General features: G+C 46.8%; 1 protein-coding gene across 1 annotated transcript in view; it reads left to right on the forward strand.

Moving 5' to 3' along the window:
* The window catches only part of LOC130194892 (sodium channel protein type 8 subunit alpha-like), a 40,823-nt gene that overhangs the window by 10,030 nt on the left and 5,702 nt on the right, over positions 1–25,091 (forward strand). The window contains 16 exon segments of the mRNA XM_056416101.1: positions 1,257–1,385; positions 1,534–1,619; positions 1,722–1,788; positions 1,790–1,929; positions 1,983–2,046; positions 6,446–6,581; positions 6,716–6,919; positions 6,991–7,045; positions 9,726–9,753; positions 10,891–10,911; positions 11,758–12,064; positions 12,567–12,638; positions 12,724–12,810; positions 12,961–13,317; positions 22,667–22,832; positions 23,680–23,780. Coding sequence (XP_056272076.1) covers positions 1,257–1,385; positions 1,534–1,619; positions 1,722–1,788; positions 1,790–1,929; positions 1,983–2,046; positions 6,446–6,581; positions 6,716–6,919; positions 6,991–7,045; positions 9,726–9,753; positions 10,891–10,911; positions 11,758–12,064; positions 12,567–12,638; positions 12,724–12,810; positions 12,961–13,317; positions 22,667–22,832; positions 23,680–23,780 — 2,020 coding nt within the window.

Here is a 25,091-nt window from a genome sequence, read left to right on the forward strand (position 1 = left end):
CTCGGGGAGGGGCTGGGTCCCATCATGGCCACGACCTCCGCCACACCAATAGCTTTTTCCCGACGGGGTCGGCTCATCAATGGACCCGGACTGACTGACTGTCACCCCAGGACTACCACCTCTTCTTCCACCTCTCTCTCCTCCTTTTCTCCGCTCCTTCCTCTTCCTCCTCCTCCCTCTTCCTCCCACCTCCTCCTCCTTGCGTTGATTGTTGTTTGTCATGTCCAAATGTTGCACCTTCCACCAAAAAAAATTCCTCGTTTGTTTGTGAAAACATTCATTCTTTGGCAATAAACCTGTTTCTGATTCTGATTCTGATGTCATGTGACCAGATGAACAATAGATGTCATGTGACCAGATGAACAATAGATGTCATGTGACCAGATGAACAATAGATGCCATGTGACCAGATGAACAATAGATGTCATGTGACCAGATGAACAATAGATGTCATGTGACCAGGTGAACAATAGATGTCATGTGACCAGATGAACAATAGATGTCATGTGACTAGATGAACAATAGATGTCATGTGACCAGGTGAACAATAGATGTCATGTGACCAGGTGAACAATAGATGTCATGTGACCAGATGAACAATAGATGTCATGTGACCAGATGAACAATAGATGCCATGTGACCAGATGAACAATAGATGTCATGTGACCAGATGAACAATATATGTCATGTGACCAGATGAACAATAGATGTCATGTGACCAGATGAACAATAGACGTCATGTGACCAGATGAACAATAGACGTCATGAGACCAGATGAACAATAGATGTCATGTGACCAGATGAACAATAGATGTCATGTGACCAGATGAACAATAGATGTCATGTGACCAGATGAACAATAGATGCCATGTGACTAGATGAACAATAGATGTCATGAGACCAGATGAACAATAGATGTCATGTGACCAGGTGAACAATAGACGTCATGTGACCAGATGAACAATATATGTCATGTGACTAGATGAACACTAGATGTCATGTGACCAGATGTGACAGAAGTTATTAATAATGAGTACTAGGCATGGACCACAATCCATGAAAAAGGAGGTAGAAAGGAGGAGGAGCATCACCAGGACACATGAGGCGTATGCTATGCTAGATGCGATGCTAAATTATTCGCTAAATGCAATCCTAAATGCTCTGGAGACGGGTCTCTCTTTCCAGTGGGCGTGTCCTGTGTGTTGTGGGCGTGTCCTGTGTGTTGTGTGTTGACGTCTGCTCCTCCCCTTCAACAGCTGCGTTTTCACAGTCGTCTACACACTGGAAGCCGTCATGAAGATCCTCTCCAGAGGCTTCTGTGCCGGGAGATTCACCTTCCTGAGAGATCCCTGGAACTGGCTGGATGTGGTGGTGATCAGCACGGGGTAATGATCTACTGGGATCCACTATGATCCACTGGGATCCACACACTAGCACCTCTGTTCACAAGCAATTATTCATTGTGACTTGCAAAGCAGCCAGGCTGATGATGATGAGGGTGATGATGATGATGATGATGATGATGTGTTATAGATTCCTCTCAGAGTTTGTAGACTTGGGCAAAGTGTCTGTGCTCAAGACAGTTCCTCGAGTCCTGAAGATCATCCCTCTCATCCCAGGTCAGTGTGTGTGTGTGTGTTGTCCGTTTAGACCAGTGTCTCTTTTAAAGGGACATGACGAGGCACTTTTAGTCGCTCACTTTTCAACTCGTCTCTTCTCAGGTCTGAAGAAGACTGTGGGAGCTCTCATCCAATCACTGAAGGGCCTGGCCAGCGCGCTGGTCCTGGCGCTGCATCAGCAGCTTGGCTCTGATTGGTCAGCTGCTCTTCATGGGAGACCTAAGGAACAAATGTGTCATTTGGCCTGATATGGAAAATATGACAAGAGACGCCACAGGGATCAGTTTCAAGGAGAGCATTAACAACGCTGGTATGATGAAGATGAAGGTCTGACCTCTACAGCTGACCTTGTGTCTCTGGCAGATCATCAGTACTTCCTGCCGGGTCGGCGTGACGCGCTGCTCTGTGGAAACAACTCCAACTCTGGGTACGGTCACCACACAGTGAGGATGAGGAGATGAGGACAGGAGGACATGAGGAGATGAGGACATGAGGACATGAGGAAATGAGGAGTTGAGGACAGGAGGACAGGAGGACATGAGGAGATGATGACATGAGGAGATGAGGACAGGAGGACATGAGGAGATGAGGACAGGAGGACATGAGGAGATGACGAGATGAGGACATCAGAATCAGAAACAGTTTTATTGCCAGGAATGTTTACACAAACGAGGAATTTTTTTTGGCGGAAGGTGCAACATTTGGACATGACAAACAAACAACAATCAACACGACAGAAAGACAACAAATAATGTGAAAGTGTTTGGGTGTGTGCTTCAAGTGGTGTGTTTTAGTTAAAAGTGTATGTTACGCGTGGCGTGTGTTTAAGTTAAAGTGCATGCAAATAAAGTGGCATGTGTGTGGAGGAGGCCTCAAGTTAAAGTGCATGTTAAAGTGACGTGTGGAGGAGGCCTCCAGGAGGGAAGAAGAAGGAGGAGGGAGGAGGAGTGGGAGGAAGAGGGAGGAGGAGGAAGAGGAAGGAGCGGGAAGAAGGAGGAGAGAGGAAGGTGGAAGAAGAGGTGGTAGTCCTGGGGGTGACAGTCAGTGGGGGATCCGGGCTCCATTGATGAGCCCGACTGCCGACGGGAAAAAGCTTTTGGTGTGGCGGGAGGTCTTTGTCCTGATGGACCGCAGCCTCCTCCCCGAGGGGAGGGACTCGAACAGGGAGTGTCCAGGGTGGGAGGGGTCAGCGACAATCTTTCTGGCCCGCTTCAGTGACCTGGAAGTGAACAGGACCTGGAGGAAGGCAGATTGCAGCCGATAACCCTCTCGGCCGAGCGGATGATGCTCTGCAGCCTGCACTTGTCTTTGGCTGTGGCTGCAGGGTGCCAGACGGTGATGGAGGAGCAGATGATGGACTCAACGATGGCCGTGTAGAATTGTACCATCATTCTCCCTGGCAGGTTGAATTTCCTCAGCTGCCTCAGGAAGAACATCCTCTGCTGGGCCTTCTTGGTGATGGAGCCGATGTTCAGCTCCCACTTGAGGTCCTGGGTGATGATGGAAGCGGAAGGACTCCACAGCGTCGACGGGGGAGTCACACAGGATGAGAGGGGCGGGTGGGGCTGCATTCCTCCTGAAATCCACAACCATCTCCACTGTCTTTAGAGCGTTGAGCTCCAGGTTGTTCTGGCTGCACCAGGTCACCAGGTGGTCAGTCTCCCACCTGGCAGTCTCGTCCCACCAGAGATGAGCCCAATGAGGGTGGTGTCATCCATGAACTTTAGGAGCTTGACGGACTGGTGACTGGAGGTGCAGCTGTTGGTGTACAGGAGAACAGCAGAGGAAAGAACACAGCCTTGGGGAACCTGTGCTGGTGGTCCGGGAGCCTGAGACGTGTTTCCCCAGCCTCACGTGCTGCTTCCTGTCGGTCAGGAAGTCTGTGATCCACCTGCAGGTGGAGTCAGGCACGTGCAGCTGGGAGAGCTTGTCCTGCAGCAGGGACGGGATGATTGTATTGAAAGCAGAGCTGAAGTCCACAAACAGGATCCTGGCGTAGGTTCCTGGGGAGTCCAGATGCTGGAGGATGTAGTGAAGGGCCATGTTGACTGTGTCGTCTGCAGACCTGTTGGCTCTGTAGGCGAACTGCAGGGGGTCCAAGAGTGGGTCTGTGATGGTCTTAAGGTGTGACAGGACCAAGCGTTCAAAGGACTTCATGACCACAGAGGTCAGGGCGACGGGCCTGTAGTCATTGAGTCCTGTGATCTTGGGTTTTTTGGGGACGGGGATGATGGTGGAGGCCTTGAAGCAGGCTGGAACGTGGCATGTCTCCAGGGAGGTGTTGAAGATGTCGGTGAACACCGGAGACAGCTGGTCAGCACAGTGCTTCAGGGTGGAGGGGGAGACGGAGTCCGGGGGTTCTGCTTTTTAAACAGCCTGTTGACGTCTCTCTCCAGGATGACGAGGGTCGTCGCTGAGGAGATGGAGGGTGCTCCAGAGGTGTGAGCCCCTGATGGGCTGGGGGAGGGTGGGCTGATGGTCTGTGGCTTGTTGATGGGGCTGTGGGGGATTGTCTCAGGACTGCTCCATTGTCTTTCAAAGCGGCAGTAGAACTCATTGAGCTCGTCTGCCAGAAGCACATTGTTCATGGAGTGGGGTGATTTGGGCCTGTAGTTGGTGATCTGCCTGAGCCTCTCCAGACAGAAGCAGAGTCGTTTGCTGAGAGCTGCTGTTGCAGTTTCTCAGAGTACAGTCGTTTAGCATCTCTCACCGCCTTGCTAAACCTGTATTTTGACTGTGTATAGGTCCTTGTCCCCACTCCTGAATGCCTGGTCCTTCTGCAGTCTTAGCTTCCTGAGCTCCGCTGTGAACCAGGGTTTGTCGTTGTTATAACTCACCCTGGAGCTGGATGGAATACAGCTGTCCTCACAGAAGCTGATGTAGGAAGTTACAGCCTCTGTGTACTCATCCAGGCTGTTGGTAGCAGTCCTGAAGACATCCCAGTCAGTACAGTCCAAGCACGCCCGTAGATCCTCCAGAGCCTCACTGGTCCACTTCTTGAACTTCCTCACCACAGGTTTGCAGAGCTTTAGTCTCTGCCTGTATGAGGAGATCAGATGAACCATGACGTGGTCAGAGTTTCCCAGTGCAGCTCGAGGACGGCGTGATAGGCCCTGCTGATTGTTGTGTAGCAGTGGTCCAGAATGCTCTTCTCTCTGGTAGGGCATTTAATTGACTGTCTATATTTAGGAGTTCGTGGCTGAGGTTTCCTTTGTTAAAATCCCAGTACAATAACTAAAGAGTCCGGGAAGGTCCGCCCACACACCGTATCTGTTCGGGAGGGTCCGCTGTGCCTCTTGCACGTTTCCCTGCGGCATGTAAACTCCGGCCAGGATGAATGAAGCGAACTCACGTGGGGAGTAGAAGGGTTTGCAGTGAATGATAAAGGATTCCAGGTCCGGCGAACAGTGCTGTAGAATCACCGTTACGTCGTTGCACCAGCCGTTGTTGAGGTAGAAGCAGATTCCTCCACCCTTTGTTTTTCCGGAGAGCTCCGTGTCCCGGTCCGCTCGGAACAGCTGGAAGCCAGCCAGCTGGAACGCAGAATCTGGTATCGATCCACTTAGCCATGATTCCGTAAAACACAGGACGGAGGATGAGGAGAAGTCTCTGTCTCTCCCCACCAGCAGCTGGAGTTCGTCCAGTTTGTTGCACAGTGAGCGGACATTGGAGAGAAATATGCCCAGCAGCGCTGTACGAGATCCCCGTTTCCGTAGCCATTACAAAGCGCCCCTGAACGTTTCCCTCTCCGACGGCGTCTCACCGCGTGAGCGAAGGTGAGGACACCTTTTACAAAAATGTCCAGTAACGCCACAGAAGTTAAAAACTTTGGAAATAAATCCGCTGGAGTTGTTCCCCTGATGTTCATGAGCTCTTCTCTGGTGAAAGAGCTCCGGGAATCACAGCAGAAAACAGTATTTAAGACGAAAACAACAAAAAACATTGCGCACCAATGCACCGAGGCGGCCGTCCGCGGCGCCATCAGGATTAATGTGAGGAGGACATGAGGAGATGAGGACAGGAGGACATGAGGACATGAGATGAGGACAGGAGGACATGAGGAGATGAGGACAGGAGGACATGAGGACAGGAGGACATGAGGACATGAGGACAGGGTTAGGATGAGGACATGAGGACAGGGTTAGGATGAGGACATGAGGAGATGAGGACATGAGGACATGAGGAGATGAGGACAGGAGGACATGAGGACATGAGGACAGGAGGACATGAGGACATGAGGACAGGAGGACAGGAGGAGATGAGGACATGAGGAGATGAGGACATGAGGAGATGAGGACATGAGGACATGAGGACATGAGGACAGGAGGAGATGAGGACAGGAGGACATGAGGACAGGAGGAGATGAGGACATGAGGACATGAGGAGATGAGGACAGGAGGAGATGATGACATGAGGACATGAGGAGATGAGGACATGAGGACATGAGGACATGAGGACATGAGGACATGAGGACAGGAGGAGATGAGGACAGGAGGACATGAGGACATGAGGAGATGAGGACATGATGACATGAGGACAGGAGGACAGGAGGACATGAGGACATGAGGACATGAGGAGATGAGGAGATGAGGACAGGAGGACATGAGGACATGAGGACATGATGACATGAGGAGATGAGGACATGAGGAGATGAGGAGATGAGGACAGGAGGAGATGAGGACAGGAGGACATGAGGACAGGAGGACAGGAGGAGATAAGGACAGGAGGACATGAGGACAGGAGGAGATGAGGACATGAGGACATGATGACATGAGGACATGAGGACATGAGGAGATGAGGACATGAAGGTGACGTGGTGTGTTCAGGGGCTGTCCGGAGGGCTACACCTGTCTGAAGGCAGGAGGAAACCCCGACTACGGCTACACCAGCTTCGACTCGTTCGGCTGGTCTCTGCTGGCTCTGGTCCGGCTGACGGGGTCCTGGGAGGAGCTGCTGCAGCAGGTAGGAGGAGCACCTGTCTCTCTCTAACCTGTCTCTCTCTAACCTGTCTCTCTCTAACCTGTCTCTCTCTAACCTGTCTCTCTCTAACCTGTCTCTCTCTAACCTGTCTCTCTGGCCTGCCTGTCTGTCTGCAGACGTTACGAGCAGCCGGTACAGCCTACCTGGCCGTCTTCGTGCTCGTCTTCCTCCCCGGCTGCTTCTGCGTCCTCGGCCTGGCGTTTGGGGGCGTGGCCTCGCTGTGCCGCGAGCGGGAGGAAGCCGGCATGGCCGAGCTGCGGCGCCGAGAAGACGAGTTCGCTCTCGTCCTGAATGCCGTGAAGAGGAGAGAGGAAGAGGAGGTGAGGTTGTCTTCGTTCTCACACATTGTCTCTATGAAACAAGCCTTTATTCACAAGTGTTGCTGTTGCAGCAGCCGGCCTGCAGGGCGGCGCTCTCATCGGAGCGCGACGGTGAAAACACAGAGGGTATGGAAGCACACACACACTCTCACACACACACACCATTTGTGTACTTGTGAGTCAGTTCATCCACTTCCACTTCCTTCAGCTCAAAGACAGCGTGTCTCACACTATGTTAGGGGTTAGGAGTTAGGGTTAGGAGTAGGGGGGTAGGGGGTGAGGGGGTTATGGGTAGGGGGTTAGGAGGTGAGGGGATTAGGGTTCGGCTCAGTAAAGGGTTAGGGTTCGGCTCAGTAAAGAGTTAGGGTTAGGGGTAGGGGGTGAGGGGTTAGGGTTATGGGGTAGGGGGTTAGGAGGTGAGGGGGTTAGGAGGTGAGGGGGTTAGGGTTCGGCTCAGTAAAGGGTTAGGGTTAGGCTCAGTACAGGGTTAGGGTTCGGCTCAGTTAAGGGTTACGGTTAGGGTTCGGCTCAGTAAAGGGTTAGGCTCAGTAAAGGGTTAGGTAAATGAATATACTCATGAATCTCCCGCGTTCGCCCGGCGGCTCTGCAGTTGAATGGAGATCCAAGGAATGCACTGGCCGACGCCTGTATCTTAATAATGCCTCGTCCGGTAGATCTTAAAACCCGGGATTAGGTTTTTCAAATTTGGTTGAGTTCAGGACTTAAAGTAAAGGCCTCTATCAGGAATAGTGACAGTACATAAAGAGAAATAGTTAAAGACCGGGTTGAGGTCAGGCTTAGGCCCAAGGTAGGTTGTGTTCCAGGAAGCTAGTGTAACAGGACGCAGCACTGAAAGGGGTAAAAATGGGGAGTGGTTAAGGTTTAAGGTTCAGATTGGGTGAACATTACCTTATGTTGTAAGGGGGACTGGTTATGGTTAGGGTGAGTGGTTAAGGTTAGGGTAAAAGTACAGGTTAGGTGTATATTGCTATCTGTTGAAAGGGTGAGTGGTTAAAGTTAAGTTTAGGTGTACATTACTTTATGTTTGAAAGGGGAGTGGATAAGGTTAGGGTTAGGCTCAGTAAAGGGTTAGGGTTAGGGTTCGGCTCAGTAAAGGGTTAGGGTTAGGGTTCGGCTCAGTAAAGGGTTCGGGTTCGGCTCAGTAAAGGGTTAGGGTTCGGGTTTGGCTCAGTAAAGGGTTAGGAATACGAATATACTCATGAATCTCCCCGCGTTCGCCCGACGGCTCGGCAGTTGAATGGAGATCCAAGGAATGCACGGGCCGACGCGTGTATCTTAGTATGCCTCGTCCGGTAGATCTTCAAACCCGGGAATCGGTTTCCAAATTGGTTGAGTTCAGGATTTAAAGTTAAGGCCTCTATCAGGGATAGTGACTGTACCTAAAGAGAAATAGTTGAAGTCTGGGTTGAGGTCAGGCTTAGGCCCAAGGCAAGCTGTGTTCAAGGGGCTAGTGTAACAGGACAGGAGGCAGAACTAAAAGGGGAGTCGTAAAGCTTTAAGGTACATTTAAGGGTATAGGTTACCCTATGTTGAAAGGGGGAGTGGTTTAGGTTTAAGTTTAAGTGTACATTACTATATGTTGTAACAGGGAGTAGTACAGGTTAGGGTGAGTGGAAAAGGTTAGGATAAAAGTACAAGTTTTAAGTGTATATAACTGTCTGTTCAAAGGGAGAGTGGTTTAAAGTAAAGCTTAGGTGTACCCTATTTTATGTTGCAACAGGGAGTAGTCCAGGTATAGGGTGAATGGTTAAGGTTAGGGTAAAAGTACAGGTTAGGTGTATATACCTGTATGTTAAAAGGGAGAGTGGTTAAAGGTTAAGTTTAGGTGTGCCTTACTTTATCATATAACGGGGAATAGTTAAAGTTAGGTTTAGGGTGAGTAGTTAAGGTTAGGGCTAAAGTACAGGTAAGGTGTATATTCCTTACTTTAGACCGGAGGAACAGTCTAAGGTTAAGCTGTATGTGTACCTTTATGTTGTATATGTGGAGTTGTTAAGGTAAGAACAAATCAGTAGTAGATCTCAAGTTCAACGAGTATTTCGGCCTACCCTATTCCTATAAGAACCCACCAAAAGACTTGCTAAGGTGGGCGGGTCGTACCTTCTAAGATACCCCCTAAATCCCGGCCCCTTTTTTTTGTTTATGTTGATTCAATGAACCAAGTTTTCTTCCCATCCTTACATACGTCAAACCCCGATAATTGAACCAAAGCCCAACCCGGATCCTACCCGTCTAAAATGGGGCAGAATTAAAACCACGCCCCAAACCGCACACCTCGACTAATCGATCTACAACCCAGATTAGGAGTCCTATTAAAAATAATCTAATTTATAGGAGTTCAGGATTTAAAACCTAGGGCTTCTTTACAGAATGGTGGCTGTGTTCCACAAGGAACGGCTGAAGCCCGGGCTGAGAACCGGCTTGGGCCCTGGATCAAGGTTTGATTTTTAAGGTAACTTTCTCAGGGTTAACAGTGTTTGCTAAAGATACAAAGTGGTTATTTGCAGGTAAGTATCCGTCTGTTTAAAGCATTTTTATATTAATCCGTCTTAATATCTACAGGTAAGAACCCCGGCCTTTGTAATTTCGGAAAAATGTTAGATTGTGATTGTAACACTAATTATTGGTTTTAAAGGTAAGTGTTTCTTCATTTTAATGCAACATTGTAGACATACTATTGATAAATGGTTTTGAGGTAAGTATTAATGCATTTTGATGTAACATTGTATTGGTCTTTGAATAATGTTTAATATTCGTAGTTTAAGAGTAACCCTTTTCCTTTCAGCCTTCCTTGAAGAAACAAGTCATCAGTAGTGGATCTCAAGGTCCTCGAGTGTTTCGGCCCTCACTAGACACTCTCGCCTGAGGTGGCCCTCCCAGGGTGTACAAAGTCCTGGAATTATGTAACCTTCAACGAAGTCTGAAACGGGCCACAAACTAAAGTATTTGACGTCATTGTTTCTAGTTTATTCAGGTGGACTGGTCTATGTTATTTATATTGTTTGTCTTTGAACATCAAGATATTTGTTTGAATTGCACTATTCACCATGTGATCCAATTAGGTTAGTTTTCTTGTTATTGCTTTTCTTCAAAGTAGCCCTTGACCTTTTTAGACAAAGTTTTGACCTTCAATCCAATTTACACCCAGACCAACAAGACCCTCTGGACTAATAATCCCAACAGCCTATTTTGAACCAGTCCTTGTGTTCCATACAACGCACAACTCCAAGACTGGTCTTCCTATATAACCTATTTTAAAGAAACCCTTATAACATAAGGGTTCCTACCTTCAATACAAACCAATGAACTTGTTACCAACACTTACCATCAAGGAGAAACTTCCGAAGAGATTCAATTAATGTGTCCCAATTGACTTCAACCCCATTGTCCGTGACACCCTTTTGACTCATGGTACAGAAAAAAGATTTTTAAATTTTATTTTTTTCTGTAATTCCTTATTAGTCCAAACCCTCCTTCTGTGATGGGAAGCCGGCCCGGTATTAATAATACCTATCTAAGTTATGTTTATTTCCAATTGTTGAGGACCCCAAGTACTTGTGATTATGCTGCTGGGTAATGCGTATCTAAAATGGCCGTTGTGGGCATGGCCTCATGCCGACGTGATTCTCAAAGTGTTTTCCTACCCATAAGAATGTTTTTTTTGGATAAATTATTAATTTCGAGGCTTGTTCTTAAGCGTACCAATGACTGTTTTACAAACCCTTACCATAGAGGAGAAATTTCCCAGGAGGTTCAATTAATGAATCTCAATTGACTCCAACCCCATTATCTGTGCCACCCTTTTAACTCATGGTGCAGAAAAAAAATATATATATTTTTCTGTTTTTTCAAAATATTAGTCTAAACTATCCCTCTGTGGTGGGAAAGGGGCCCAGTCTTCATAATACTAACATAGGTTGTGTTTCTTTCCCAGTCTTTAAGGTCCAAAGTCCTTATGGCTGTACCGCTGGGTAATTTACCCCCCACCCAATGGCTGTTGTGGGCGTGGCCTAACGTGGAAGTGATTTTTATAAGCGTTTTTCTGCCAATAAGAATCGTTTATGCTAAAATGTAGGCTTTTAGGGTTTGTTGTTCACCTTACCAGTCATGTGTGTAATCCCTCATGTGCAACCTCCAGTTACTATATTATACCTATTTACACCACATATGACTAAAAAAATAACATAAATAAACCAACAAACCCACAAACCAACCCCCCAGACCCGAGAACTTCACCCTTCCCCATAATTTCAACTATAACCCCCCCCAAAACAGTACCACCAACCCAAAACGTCACTTTAAATCTATAAGTTTTTTATTTTATCACTTTATTTTTACATATCCTATATAATATCATATTGCCATTTATATTCTACCCCATTTTATATTACATTCAATCATCTAGTCCCTCTTCTACCAACTCCCCTACAACCCCTACTATACTCTATTTGATATATTATACCTTATTTATATTTTGTTTAATATATACATTATCTTATATTTTATATTATACTCAATATATTATAAAATATATTATAAATCACATATGATACTATATATCCTTTTCTTTTTTTGCATAACATCATATCTATCCTTATATTTACGGTTGAGAATGGTGCTGTACTACGTGGGACCCCTCAGACCCTAGTCCTGGACGCCTGCTGGGGCCCGGGGTTAGGGTTAGGCTCAGTAAAGGGTTAGGGTTCGGGTTTGGCTCAGTAAAGGGTTAGGGTTAGGGTTCGGCTCAGTAAAGGGTTAGGGTTAGGGTTCGGCTCAGTAAAGGGTTAGGGTTCGGGTTCGGCTCAGTAAAGGGTTAGGGTTAGGGTTCGGCTCAGTAAAGGCCCTCCTGGTCAGAGTCCTGCAGCTCTCAGCCAGCGGTGTGTTTCAGGGCTGGAGGGCCAGGCGGCGTGTCCTCGCTGCTGCTCTGTCCTCGCCGACGTCCTCCTGAAGTGGAGCTGCTGTGGCTGCTGGCGGTGGCTCAAGCAGCGGCTCTCCAGCTTCATCACGAGCCCCTTCTTTGACCTCGGGGTCGTCATCTGCCTCATCGTCAACATCCTCTTCATGTGCATGGAGCATTACCCCATGACGGAGCGCTTTGTGCGGACGCTGACCACCGCCTCTCTGGTCCGTCTGTTCTATATACAGATATAGATATAGATATATAGATATATATTAGTGCTGTGAAAAATAACGCGTTAACGCGTAATGATTAAATTACAGGATTAATTTGTTAATTTTTATTAACGCATTTAACGCATGCGCAGAATGAGCTTCCAGTCCGTCTGTTGTTGGTCGTCTCTACAGCAGCGTGTCATTCTGTCTCTAGTGTCGCGTTAACACGACTCGGCTCTCCGTCTCGCGCCGCAGATGTATATATCCGTCTTTTGTCATAAATCTTTATGTTCTCACAAAAATATCCCGAGAATATCGGTAATATGTGATTAATCCACAGAAACCTGTGATTAATTTGATTTAAATGTTTAATCGTTTCACAGCCCTAATATATCTATATATATACATATATATATGTATATATATATACATATATATATATATATATACAAACACACAGATATATGCGTCCCTGACCGTGTCCCTCTCACTCCTGACCCATGACCTCTCTCAGGTCTTCACGGGGATCTTCACAGCCGAGATGCTCCTCAAACTCGTGGCCATGGACCCGTACGGATACTTCCAGGTCACACTTCCTGTTTGTTCCCGGCTCAGTGTGGATGGCTGTTTGATGTTCCCATGGTAACGTGTGTCTGTTGTCACGGTTACAGGTGGGCTGGAACGTCTTTGACAGCATCATCATTGCCATCAGCCTGATGGAGGTCACTATTGACTTGAATGTCAGTTGGTTCATCGTGGTCAGTGTTTACATCCGGTCCTGGTCCCCTGTGACCATCAAGTCCTCTCAACTGGGTCCTGGTCCCCTGTGACCATCAAGTCCTCTAAACTGGGTCCTGGTCCCCTGTGACTATCAAGTCCTCTAAACTGGGTCCTGGTCTCCTTTGCAGATGCGGGTCTTCAGGATGGCCAGGTGGTGGCCGTCCCTCCGCATGTTCTTAAAGCTGGTCTAGACTGCTGTGAGGGCTCTGAGAAACCTGACCTTCGTCCTGCTCATCACGGTCTTCATCTTCAGCTTGGTCGGCATGCAGCTGTTCCAGCAGGACTACGAAGACCACGTCTGTCGCATCTCGAAGGACTGCCTGCTGCCGCGCTGGCATTTCGGGGACTTTTTCCACTCCTTCCTCGTCATCACCAGGGTCCTGTTTGGAGAGTGGGTCCAGATCATGTGGGACTCCATGGAGGTCTCGGATCGGACCACATGTCTGATATTCTTCTCAATGGTCCTGGTCATCGGAAACCTGCTGGTGAGTTCAAGGCTCGGTTGACTTATTTGGACCTGAGCCTGAATCCTGTACGTCACTAATCCTCCAGTCCAGCAGGTCAGCTGGAGCCATGACAGATCAAGGTCAAAGGGTATGGGTCATTCAATTCAATTCAGTTTCTTTGTATAGCCCAATTTCACAAATTACAAATTTGTCTCGGAGTGCTTTACAATCTGTACACATAGACATCCCTGACCTTTGACCTTTGACCTCACATCGGATCAGGAAAAACTCCCAAACAACCCTTCAGGGAAAAAAAAGGTCAGAACCCTTGAGGAGAGAACAGAGGAGGATCCCTCTCCAGGATGGACAGAACAATAGATGTAATGTGTACAGAAGGACAGATTTAGAGTTAAAATACATTCAATGAATGTGACAGAGTGGATGAATAGTTCATAGGAGGCATATTCCACCATGGAGACCTCCACGATCCATCAGGTGGAGGTAGAGAGGAGGAGTGGGCGGAGTCTCAACAGTGGGCGGAGTCTCAACAGGACAGTGGCGTAGTCAGGAGCAGGAATTCCACGACCCAGACCTCGATGATCCATCAGCAGATAGGATCTATGACGTCTCATAGGGTCCGATGACCCCATGAGACGTGAAGTCAAAAGGACTCCAGGGAGAAAGCAGAGTTAGTAACGTGTGATTGAGAGATGAAAATTCATCCCTAAGGAGAGAGGAGAGGAGATAGGTACTCAGTGCATCCTAAACGTTCCTAAGGAGAGAGGAGAGGAGAGAGGAGCTCAGTGCATCCTAAACGTCCCTAAGGAGAGAGGAGAGGAGAGAGGAGCTCAGTGTATCCTAAACGTCCATAAGGAGAGAGGAGAGAGGAGCTCAGTGTATCCTAAGCATCCCTAAGGAGAGAGGAGAGGAGAGAGGAGCTCAGTGCATCCTAAACGTCCCCCAGCAGCTCTCAGCCTATAGCAGCGTCTCCAGGTCTGGACCAGGTGAACCTGATTCAGCCCTAACTATAAGCTCTGTCAAAGAGGAAATTAAGTCTTCAGTCTACATGAGGGGGCGGAGCCTCCAGGACTGAAGGTGAAGCTGGTTCCATAAAAGAGGAGCTTGATAACTAAAGGCTCTGGCTCCCATTCTACTTTTTAAGACTCTAGGAACTACAAGTAGTCCCACATTTAGTGAGCGTAGCTCTCTAGTGGGGCAATATGGTACTACAAGCTCCTTAAGATATGATGGGGCATCACCAATCAAGGCTTTGTAGGTTAAGAGAAGAATTTTAAAAGTGATTCTTGATTTTACTGGGAGCCAGTGCAGAGCAGCTAGTGCAGGAGTGATGTGATCTCTTTTCTTAGTTTAGTGAGAACACGAGCTGCAGCATTCTGGATCAACTGGAGGGACCTAAGAGACTAATAGAGCAGCCTGATAATAAGGAGTTGACCTAAGAGACTTATAGAGCAGCCTGATAATAAGGAGTTGACTTAAGACACTTATAGAGCAGCCTGATGATAAGGAGTTGACCTAAGAGACTTATAGAGCAGCCTGATAATAAGGAGTTGACCTAAGAGACTTATAGAGCAGCCTGATAATAAGGAGTTGACCTAAGAGACTTATAGAGCAGCCTGATAATAAGGAGTTGACTTAAGAGACTTATAGAGCAGCCTGATGATAAGGAGATGACCTAAGAGACTTATAGAGCAGCCTGATAATAAGGAGTTGACCTTAGAGACTTATAGAGCAGCCTGATAATAGGGAGTTGACTTAAGAGACTTATAGAGCAGCCTGATAATAAGGAGTTGACTTAAGAGACTTATAGAGCAGCCTGATAATAAGGAGTTGACCTAAGAGACTTATAGAGCAGCCTGATAATAAGGAGTTGACTTAAGACACTTATAGAGCAGCCTGATAATAAGGAGTTGACTTAAGAGACTTATAGAGCAGCCTGATAATAAGGAGTTGACTTAAGAGACTTATAGAGCAGCCTGATAATAAGGAGTTGACCTAAGAGACTTATAGAGCAGCCTGATAATAAGGAGTTGACTTAAGACACTTATAGAACAGCCTGATGATAAGGAGTTGACCTAAGAGACTTATAGAGCAGCCTGATAATAAGGAGTTGACCTAAGAGACTTATAGAGCAGCCTGATAATAAGGAGTTGACCTAAGAGACTTATAGAGCAGCCTGATAATAGGGAGTTGACTTAAGAGACTTATAGAGCAGCCTGATAATAAGGAGTTGACTTAAGAGACTTATAGAGCAGCCTGATAATAAGGAGTTGACCTAAGAGACTTATAGAGCAGCCTGATAATAAGGAGTTGACTCAAGAGACTTATAGAGCAGCCTGATAATAAGGAGTTGACCTAAGAGACTTATAGAGCAGCCTGATAATAAGGAGTTGACCTAAGAGACTTATAGAGCAGCCTGATAATAAGGAGTTGACCTAAGAGACTTATAGAGCAGCCTGATAATAAGGAGTTGACTTAAGAGACTTATAGAGCAGCCTGATAATAAGGAGTTGACCTAAGAGACTTATAGAGCAGCCTGATTATAAGGAGTTGACCGAAGATACTTATAGAGCAGCCTGATAATAAGGAGTTGACCTACGAGACTTATAGAGCAGCCTGATAATAAGGAGTTGACCTAAGAGATGTATAGAGCAGCCTGATAATAAGAAGTTGACTATAGAGACTTATAGAGCAGGCTGATAATAAGGAGTTGACCTCAGAGACTTATAGAGCAGCCTGATAATAAGGAGTTGACCTAAGAGACGTATAGAGCAGACTGATAATAAGGAGTTGACTTAAGAGACTTATAGAGCAGCCTGATAATAAGGAGTTGACCTCAGAGACTTATAGAGCAGCCTGATTATAAGGAGTTGACCTAAGAGACTTATAGAGTAGCCTGATAATAAGGAGTTGACCTAAGAGACTTATAGAGCAGCCTGATTATAAGGAGTTGACCTAAGAGACTTATAGAGCAGCCTGATCATAAGGAGTTGACTTAAGAGACTTATAGAGCAGCCTGATAATAAGGAGTTGACCTAAGAGACTTATAGAGCAGCCTTATCATAAGGAGTTGACTTAAGAGACTTATAGAGCAGCCTGATAATAAGGAGTTGACCTAAGAGTCTTATAGAGCAGCCTGATCATAAGGAGTTGACTTAAGAGACTTATAGAGCAGCCTGATAATAAGGAGTTGCAGTAATCCAGTCTCGAAGTAACGAACGCGTGAACCAATTGTTCTGCATCTTTTTGAGACGTGCCTGATTGTTTAAACGTAGATGAAAGAATGCAGTCCTTGAGATGTTCTTCACGTGGATTAAAGGACCCGATCAAAGAGAACAGAGGTTCTTTACATGGTGGTGGCTGCTAGAGCAATGCCTCTACAGAAACCACATCACCAGATCATTGATTTCTTTCATCATTCTTTATTATTACCTTTTGTGTTTATTGTTTTAACCTCACATCACCCATCGGTACTTTGACAAGTTCAAACCCTCCGCCCAGAATGGGTGCACCATGAATCCCAATGTCAAGCAGGTCCAGGTCTGTTCGCGTCATCCACACAGCGAAGCCTGGATCTGAAAGATCGAGAGAGAAGCCCTGCATGTGCATCCTGTGACCAGAACCAGTGATCCGTCTTCCTGAAGACCGAGCAGCGCATGCAGTGACGTTCCGACCTCTACCTGGGGATCAAGACAGACGGTCACGGATCCCACCAAGGCCAAAGGCGTTTCGAGAATCCCCCGAGCTGACCTGCCTCTTGGAAGCAGAGCCACGGACGTGGCACTACCAGGACCGCAGAGGAGCAGCAGAGATCGAGCAGTATGAGGCTTCATACTGGGGACCCGACGTTGACAACCAGGGTCAACACTACAACAGTGTGGGCTCCACCCACATTGTTTTTCCACAAGCAGGACCGGGCAGACGCGTCCCGGTGCTGACCTTTTCGAACTGAACTGTTCGACCGGGGGGACTCAACTGTAATTCGTACAGAGGGTTTCCCCGAAGGAACTCAATTGCACTCTGTGCAGAGGGTTCGATGAAGAGACCCGGCTGTACATTGCACAGCGGGTCAGGACAGTTTGTCTACGAACGGAATATTGGACTTGATGGGTAATCATAACTCATAGACATTTGGCGGTCCTGATTTCTGGACTATGTGGATTATATGGTGAAAACGATGCGGAAGAGACACTGGGACAATGGAGGAGTACCAAGGTGATTGAGCGTGAGTAACATGGGAAAAAAAAAAAGGAAAAAAATAATATGTGATATGACTTGTATTGAGGTATTCATTTTATGTTACTGATTTCAAGGTTTCAATGGTTTATGTTGTATTTTGTTTTTTTATGAATTTATAGGGGTTTTGGTTGAGGCATAATCCAGGTTGTGATGTTAAGTATCTGTGGCTAATCCGAGAGAGGGTGTGAGGAGTAGTCGGGTTAACACAGATAACTGATAATAAGGGAAACAGATTAAGGGCCATTTGCATAAAAGTAATTGGAATGTTAAAGAGGCTTGGTTTATCAAAATTCACAAGAGAGGGTGTTAGAAGTGGGACAAATAAATGCGAATTTTTCTGGGATTAGCGAGAATAGACCAGGCCGGGAAAAGTAAATGCGGAATGTGGGTAATAAAACAGATCAAAGAGACCCCAGTTCCATTAGACTACGACAATAGGAAAGCAACAAGGAATCCATCATGCCGGCCGACAGGGAGAGTGGCTGTAAAATCAGATGAAAGCATCGAGGCCATCGCTGGGACGAGAAGCAGAGGGCCAGGTGTGACAGAACACAGGTCCTGAGGGGTCAGCGGAGGCGTTTACAACCGGCTCGACACGACAGGACCATGGCACCTCTTGTGATATTCAGATGAAGACCTGGTTGATTGTGTGTTCAGGAGCCCAAATCCTGACCAAATGGGCCAGAGAGGATGTTACTACGAAAGTGAATAAACACGAGCCTGGATTCATGTGTGTTAACCTGCCTGTAGATCAATGGTCATTGATATGATAATGTGATATATGTCTCCCAATATGTTCGGTATCCTAACCCCCGGTTAGAGTGTGTTTGATGTCACTGGCATCGGGAAGTCTCACCAGGTCTGAAAGGATCCTAAAGAGGGTACCCTAAATGCCTGAGAGATAAGAGGAGACACGGAGGTGACCGAGCTCATCTAAACCAGCTAAGACAACAGTCCCCCTCTTTGATGTGGGACAGAGAGTCTCCCCAGAACCTCTCAGGAAGAGAGGGGGGGGGGATGAACCCCCCATCAGCACCCCCAGAGAGGGACGGATATCCGGTAAAAGTGGGAGGAGCCGAGGGTATAAAGGTGACGAACAGAGAAAAGGAAAGAGGTCTTTGGGAGAGTTTTTGAGAAAAAAGGTTTTTTTCATATGCTGTGGTTTGCGTCAGGCGTCCGTGAAGAACTCACGGGCGCCTGACGTACTTTGTCTATTTTTCTTCTTTCTTTTCTGAAAGGCGGAAGAAAAAGAGTTTTTTAAGTTCTTGTGACTTTTGTGTCAGGCTCCCGAGAGGGAAATCATTAATAATTGTACTTTGTTTATTTCTTTCTTCCTTTTTTGAATAAAATACTTGGCTGCCTTGCAGTCTTAAACTTTACATTCGGTTCGTGGACCTACTTTTTTGTGAGTCCTATTTCTTCACTTGTCGACCCACCCGAGAAGACCAAAGGCAGAGACCCGAGAGCGGACCCCCGCCGCCCCCGAGGTGAGTCTGAGCGACATCTGCACGGCTACACCCACTGATCTCCGTCACTCAGGGCACATACTGATTCCTCACACACTGGTAACTGACATTTTGTACTAAAGAGATATCGCTGCAGCCGGTAGACCTCCGTCTCTCCGCCGAGCCGTGGTTGGTTCGGGACCAAGAGAGGGACTCGTAACACCGAGTCCTCGTCATTGAGTTTGTCCTAAGAATAAGAATATTAATAAGTGTCCCGCCAGCCGCTCTGAGCCTAGTACCCTCGGCGTGTTTGGGAGGAGACTAGATTATTGAATACCCAGCATTTCTCTCCGCGGAGATCGATCTGACATCATCCGGGGTGCCGCGTGCCGAGAATAACAGCTACCACTGTCTATGTGCACGCGTCATTCATCAGGCCCGAACGATCGCGGAATCATATAGAGGAGTTACTGATCTCCGCCTCCTCTCCCCTTAACTCGGTCTTAGCCCTCGCTCGAGTTTCCGTTCCCCCTCGGCGTCGGCGCGGAGACCGTGACCGGGCCGTTCGTCAGAAGAGAGGCCGGGCATCGTGACCCGTGGACCCGTGTCCTCTCCAGTGCGACAGATTAGCAGCGGTGAGGCGCTGCGCCTGGGCGCCCCCGACGGGCTTGGAATGACAGTTATCTACACGCCTGTCATCAGAGCACGTTTATTTCCTCAATAAAGTACCGGTGTGAGCCTCGCACCTCAAACCTTTCTCTCCATCTCTCCTCTCCCGTCTCGTTCCCGTTTCCCCCCCCCCTCCCCGCTTCTCTCCTCCCCCCGGTTTCCCCTACCCGAGAAGACTGCGGCGTGCCTTTTTATTTCCGTCTCTCACCCGAGGCGACAGAATTCGGCGGTTCACGTACGCGTCTCTCTTAACACTTTAAGACATGCTTGAATTTTACCGAGTTGGTTGCTCTCCTCTGGTTTTATCGATAGATATAGTTGAGTATCATCTGCATAACAATGAAAGTTTATGGAGTGTTTCCTGATAATATTGGCAAAATGAAGCATGTATAAGGTAAATAAAATTGGTCCAAGCACAGAACCTTGTGGAACTCCTTGATTAACGTTGGTGGTTATCGAGGCGTCATCGTTTACAAATACAAACTGAGATCCCATCTGATAAATAGGATTTAAACCAAATTAGTGCCGTGCCTGAAATGCCAATCGACTGCTCCAGTCTCGGTAACAGGATGTCATGGTCAATGGTGTCGAATGCAGCACTAAGGTCTAACAAGACCAGTACAGAGAGGAGTCCTCTATCAGGACTAAGGTCTAACAAGACCAGTACAGAGAGGAGTCCTCTATCAGGACTAAGGTCTAACAAGACCAGTACAGAGATGAGTCCTCTATCAGGACTAAGGTCTAACTAGACCAGGACAGAGAGGAGTCCTCTATCAGCACTAAGGTCTAACAAGACCAGTACAGAGATGAGTCCTCTATCAGCACTAAGGTCTAACAAGACCAGTACAGAGATGAGTCCTCTATCAGGACTAAGGTCTAACTAGACCAGTACAGAGAGGAGTCCTCTATCAGCACTAAGGTCTAACAAGACCAGTACAGAGATGAGTCCTCTATCAGCACTAAGGTCTAACTAGACCAGGACAGAGATGAGTCCTCTATCAGGACTAAGGTCTAACAAGACCAGTACAGAGATGAGTCCTCTATCAGGACTAAGGTCTAACTAGACCAGTACAGAGAGGAGTCCTCTATCAGGACTAAGGTCTAACAAGACCAGTACAGAGAGGAGTCCTCTATCAGCACTAAGGTCTAACAAGACCAGTACAGAGAGGAGTCCTCTATCTGCACTAAGGTCTAACAAGACCAGTACAGAGATGAGTCCTCTATCAGGACTAAGGTCTAACAAGACCAGTACAGAGATGAGTCCTCTATCAGGACTAAGGTCTAACAAGACCAGTACAGAGATGAGTCCTCTATCAGCACTAAGGTCTAACTAGACCAGTACAGAGAGGAGTCCTCTATCAGGACTAAGGTCTAACTAGACCAGTACAGAGATGAGTCCTCTATCAGGACTAAGATCTAACTAGACCAGTACAGAGATGATTCCTCTATCAGGACTAAGGTCTAACAAGACCAGTACAGAGATGAGTCCTCTATCAGCACTAAGGTCTAACAAGACCAGTACAGAGAGGAGTCCTCTATCAGCACTAAGGTCTAACAAGACCAGTACAGAGATGAGTCCTCTATCAGCACTAAGGTCTAACAAGACCAGTACAGAGATGAGTCCTCTATCAGCACTAAGGTCTAACTAGACCAGTACAGAGAGGAGTCCTCTATCGGGACTAAGGTCTAACTAGACCAGTACAGAGATGAGTCCTCTATCAGCACTAAGGTCTAACTAGACCAGTACAGAGAGGAGTCCTCTATCAGGACTAAGGTCTAACTAGACCAGTACAGAGATGAGTCCTCTATCAGGACTAAGATCTAACTAGACCAGTACAGAGAGGAGTCCTCTATCAGGACTAAGGTCTAACTAGACCAGGACAGAGATGAGTCCTCTATCAGGACTAAGGTCTAACTAGACCAGTACAGAGATGAGTCCTCTATCAGCACTAAGGTCTAACAAGACCAGTACAGAGATGAGTCCTCTATCAGGACTAAGGTCTAACAAGACCAGCACAGAGATGAGTCCTCTATCAGCACTAAGGTCTAACTAGACCAGTACAGAGAGGAGTCCTCTATCAGCACTAAGGTCTAACAAGACCAGCACAGAGAGGAGTCCTCTATCAGGACTAAGGTCTAACTAGACCAGTACAGAGAGGAGTCCTCTATCAGCACTAAGGTCTAACAAGACCAGTACAGAGAGGAGTCCTCTATCAGGACTAAGGTCTAACAAGACCAGTACAGAGAGGAGTCCTCTATCAGCACTAAGGTCTAACAAGACCAGTACAGAGAGGAGTCCTCTATCAGGACTAAGGTCTAACTAGACCAGTACAGAGAGGAGTCCTCTATCAGCACTAAGGTCTAACTAGACCAGTACAGAGATGAGTCCTCTATCAGGACTAAGGTCTAACAAGACCAGCACAGAGAGGAGTCCTCTATCAGGACTAAGGTCTAACAAGACCAGTACAGAGAGGAGTCCTCTATCAGGACTAAGGTCTAACAAGACCAGCACAGAGAGGAGTCCTCTATCAGGACTAAGGTCTAACTAGACCAGTACAGAGATGAGTCCTGACCCTGTCATGTCTCGGTGGTGTTTTCTAAATGACTGAAACTCCTCAAATAAACTATTATGATGTAGAAAGTCGCACAACTGATTTGGGACCACTTCCTCCAGGACCTTGGAGAGGAAGGGGAGGTTAGAGATCGGTCTGTAGTTAGCCAACACCTCTGGATCCAGAGCAGCTTCTTCAGGAGAGGCTTAATGACAGCCACTCTGAGAGAAGATCCTGGTTCACTGCCAATGTAGAAGTGGTTGAGTACCAGGTTTTACAGATACAGGTCCTGGATCTGCTCTTGGCTCTGCTCTATGCCCTGATTTAGATCTTTGTTCCCGGACTGGTTTCAGTCTTTAGATCTGTTCCTGCTCTGGTTTCAGGTCCTGACCTCTCTGTCCTCTGGCTGCTGCTCTGGTTTCAGGTCCTGACCTCTCTGTCCTCTGGCTGCTGCTCTGGTTTCAGGTCCTGACCCTGTTCCTGAAGCTGCTGCTGAGCTCCTTCAGCTCTGACTGTGTAGCGGATCCAGAAGGAAAAGAACAAAGCAACGTGGCGCTGGCCTTCAGTCGGATCCTCAGGGCGTTGGGGACTTTACTGGGGAAGAGCACCCATGACCCCCCCGACCACACAGGTAGGACCAGACCTGGACCTGGACCAGACCTGGACCTAAACCTTTACCTGGACCAGACCTGGACCTAAACCTTTACCTGGACCAGACCTGGACCTGGCTATTTAGAGAAGAACCGTTGATGATGATGTTCAGCTTGGATGAAGCTGCTTGATGCACTGTGTGTAACCTACGTTGTGTTGTTGTGTTGCTGTGCTGTTGTGTTGTTGTGTTGTTTTGTTGCTGTGTTGTCGTGTTGTTGTGTTGTGTTGTTGTGTTGTTGTGTTGCTGTGCTGTTGTGCTGTCGTGTTGTTGTGTTGTTGTGTTGCTGTGTTGTTGTGTTGTCGTGTTGTTGTGTTGTCGTGTTGTTGTGTTGCTTTGTTGTTGTGTTGTCGTGTTGTTGTGTTGCTGTGTTGTCGTGTTGTTGTGTTGTTGTGTTGCTGTGCTGTTGTGCTGTTGTGTTGTTGTGTTTCTGTGTTGTTGTGTTGTTGTGTTTCTGTGGTGTTGTGCTGTTGTGCTGTTGTGCTGTTGTGTTGTTGTGTTGCTGTGCTGTTGTGTTGTCATGTTGTTGTGTTGCTGTGTTGTCGTGCTGTTTTGTTGTTGTGTTGCTGTGCTGTTGTGTTATTGTGTTGTTGTGTTGTTGTGCTGTTGTGTTGTCGTGCTATTGTGTTGTCGTGTTGTTGTGCTGTTGTGTTGTCGTGCTATTGTGTTGTCGTGCTGTTGTGTTGTTGTGCTGTTGTGTTGTCGTGCTATTGTGTTGTCGTGTCGTTGTGCTGTCGTGTTGTTGTGCTGTTGTGTTGTCGTGCTATTGTGTTGTTGTGTTGTCGTGTTGTTGTGCTGTTGTGTTGTTGTGTTGTTGTGCTGTTGCTAGGCAACAAGGAAGTCCCGGGTCCCCTAAGCGGTGACGCCCACTCGGTCCCCGTCGCAGCTGCTGAGACGAAGACTGATGACGACGAAGAGAAAGAGAAAAAAGTAGTTTCATCAATTATATTACATTTTGTAACAATTTACAACATATATATATACATCTATATATATATATAGATGTATATATATATACATCTATATATATACATGTAACGATTTACATTTTTAATCAGATTAATCACAGGTTTCTGTGGATTAATCATGATTAATCACATATATACATTCAGGGTTTTTCCTGGGTCAAAATGGGTCTTCGGTGCTCCGTTGACTGAGTGATCAGCAGCTGGCCGCTCGGTCCATTCGCGCACCTCACAGTTGCGTATTGATCAGACAAGAAGACACGCTCAGTGTGTTTCCCCTATTATAACAGGGGGGAATCTCCACCCATCACCCTGTAATCCCCCCCCCCTTATTTTTCACAGCACTAATATATACATACATATATATATATATGTATATATATGTATATATGTATATATGTATGTATATACAGTATATATGTATATATGTATATATATATTTGTATATATATATAGATATGTATATATATATGTATATATGTATATTTGTATATATATGTATATATGTATATATGTATATACGTATATATGTATATATATATATATGTTTGTATATATGTATATATGTATATATATATGTATATATGTATATACATATATATGTATATACAGTATATATGTATATATATTGATTGATTGATTGATTGATTGATATATTTATTTGTCGTTTGCCAGAGTACAGGTACAAAAGCATCGAAATTACAAGAAAGGGTGGATGAAGATTACAGCATAACATGAGGGAAGAAGGCGAGAAAACACCAACCCCGACTATGCCCCGAGAGAGGGGTACAGTGTGGGAGCAGGAAAAAAACACCTTAGCACATAAGCACATACATTTAGACATAACTTGCAACGAGTAGGAAGGGGGGAGGGGAGGTAATCCAACAACTGGGTGATCTAAGCCCATCCATTGGGGGCAGAAGGTAACCAGCACCGACAAGCAGCCAGCCGGTCCGGCGCCAACACAGCAGCGCCAGCACAGCCCCGTCCGGTCACACTGGGGGTTAAAAGCAGGCGAAGGCGTGGGATGGGGGGAGGGGGGTAGTGAATGCAATCAGTATTATTGAAAGTTTCGTGTCGTGTTCTGGTATGTCGTCCTCCCCAGGCCACAACAGACAAAGTTCTCAGTCCATAAGATGGTCGTTGCCATGGAGATAGCCTTGAAAGGTCCTGGGAGAAAACAACCACAGGTGTCTGTGGATAGGGGGAAGGGAATGAGAGAGGTTCTCACTTCAGCGATCTTCAGGGGAGTTGTTGTTCCAGTAACGGCCTTGAC

This window comes from Pseudoliparis swirei, chromosome 6, assembly GCF_029220125.1.
Source record: "Pseudoliparis swirei isolate HS2019 ecotype Mariana Trench chromosome 6, NWPU_hadal_v1, whole genome shotgun sequence".
NCBI lineage: Eukaryota > Metazoa > Chordata > Actinopteri > Perciformes > Liparidae > Pseudoliparis > Pseudoliparis swirei.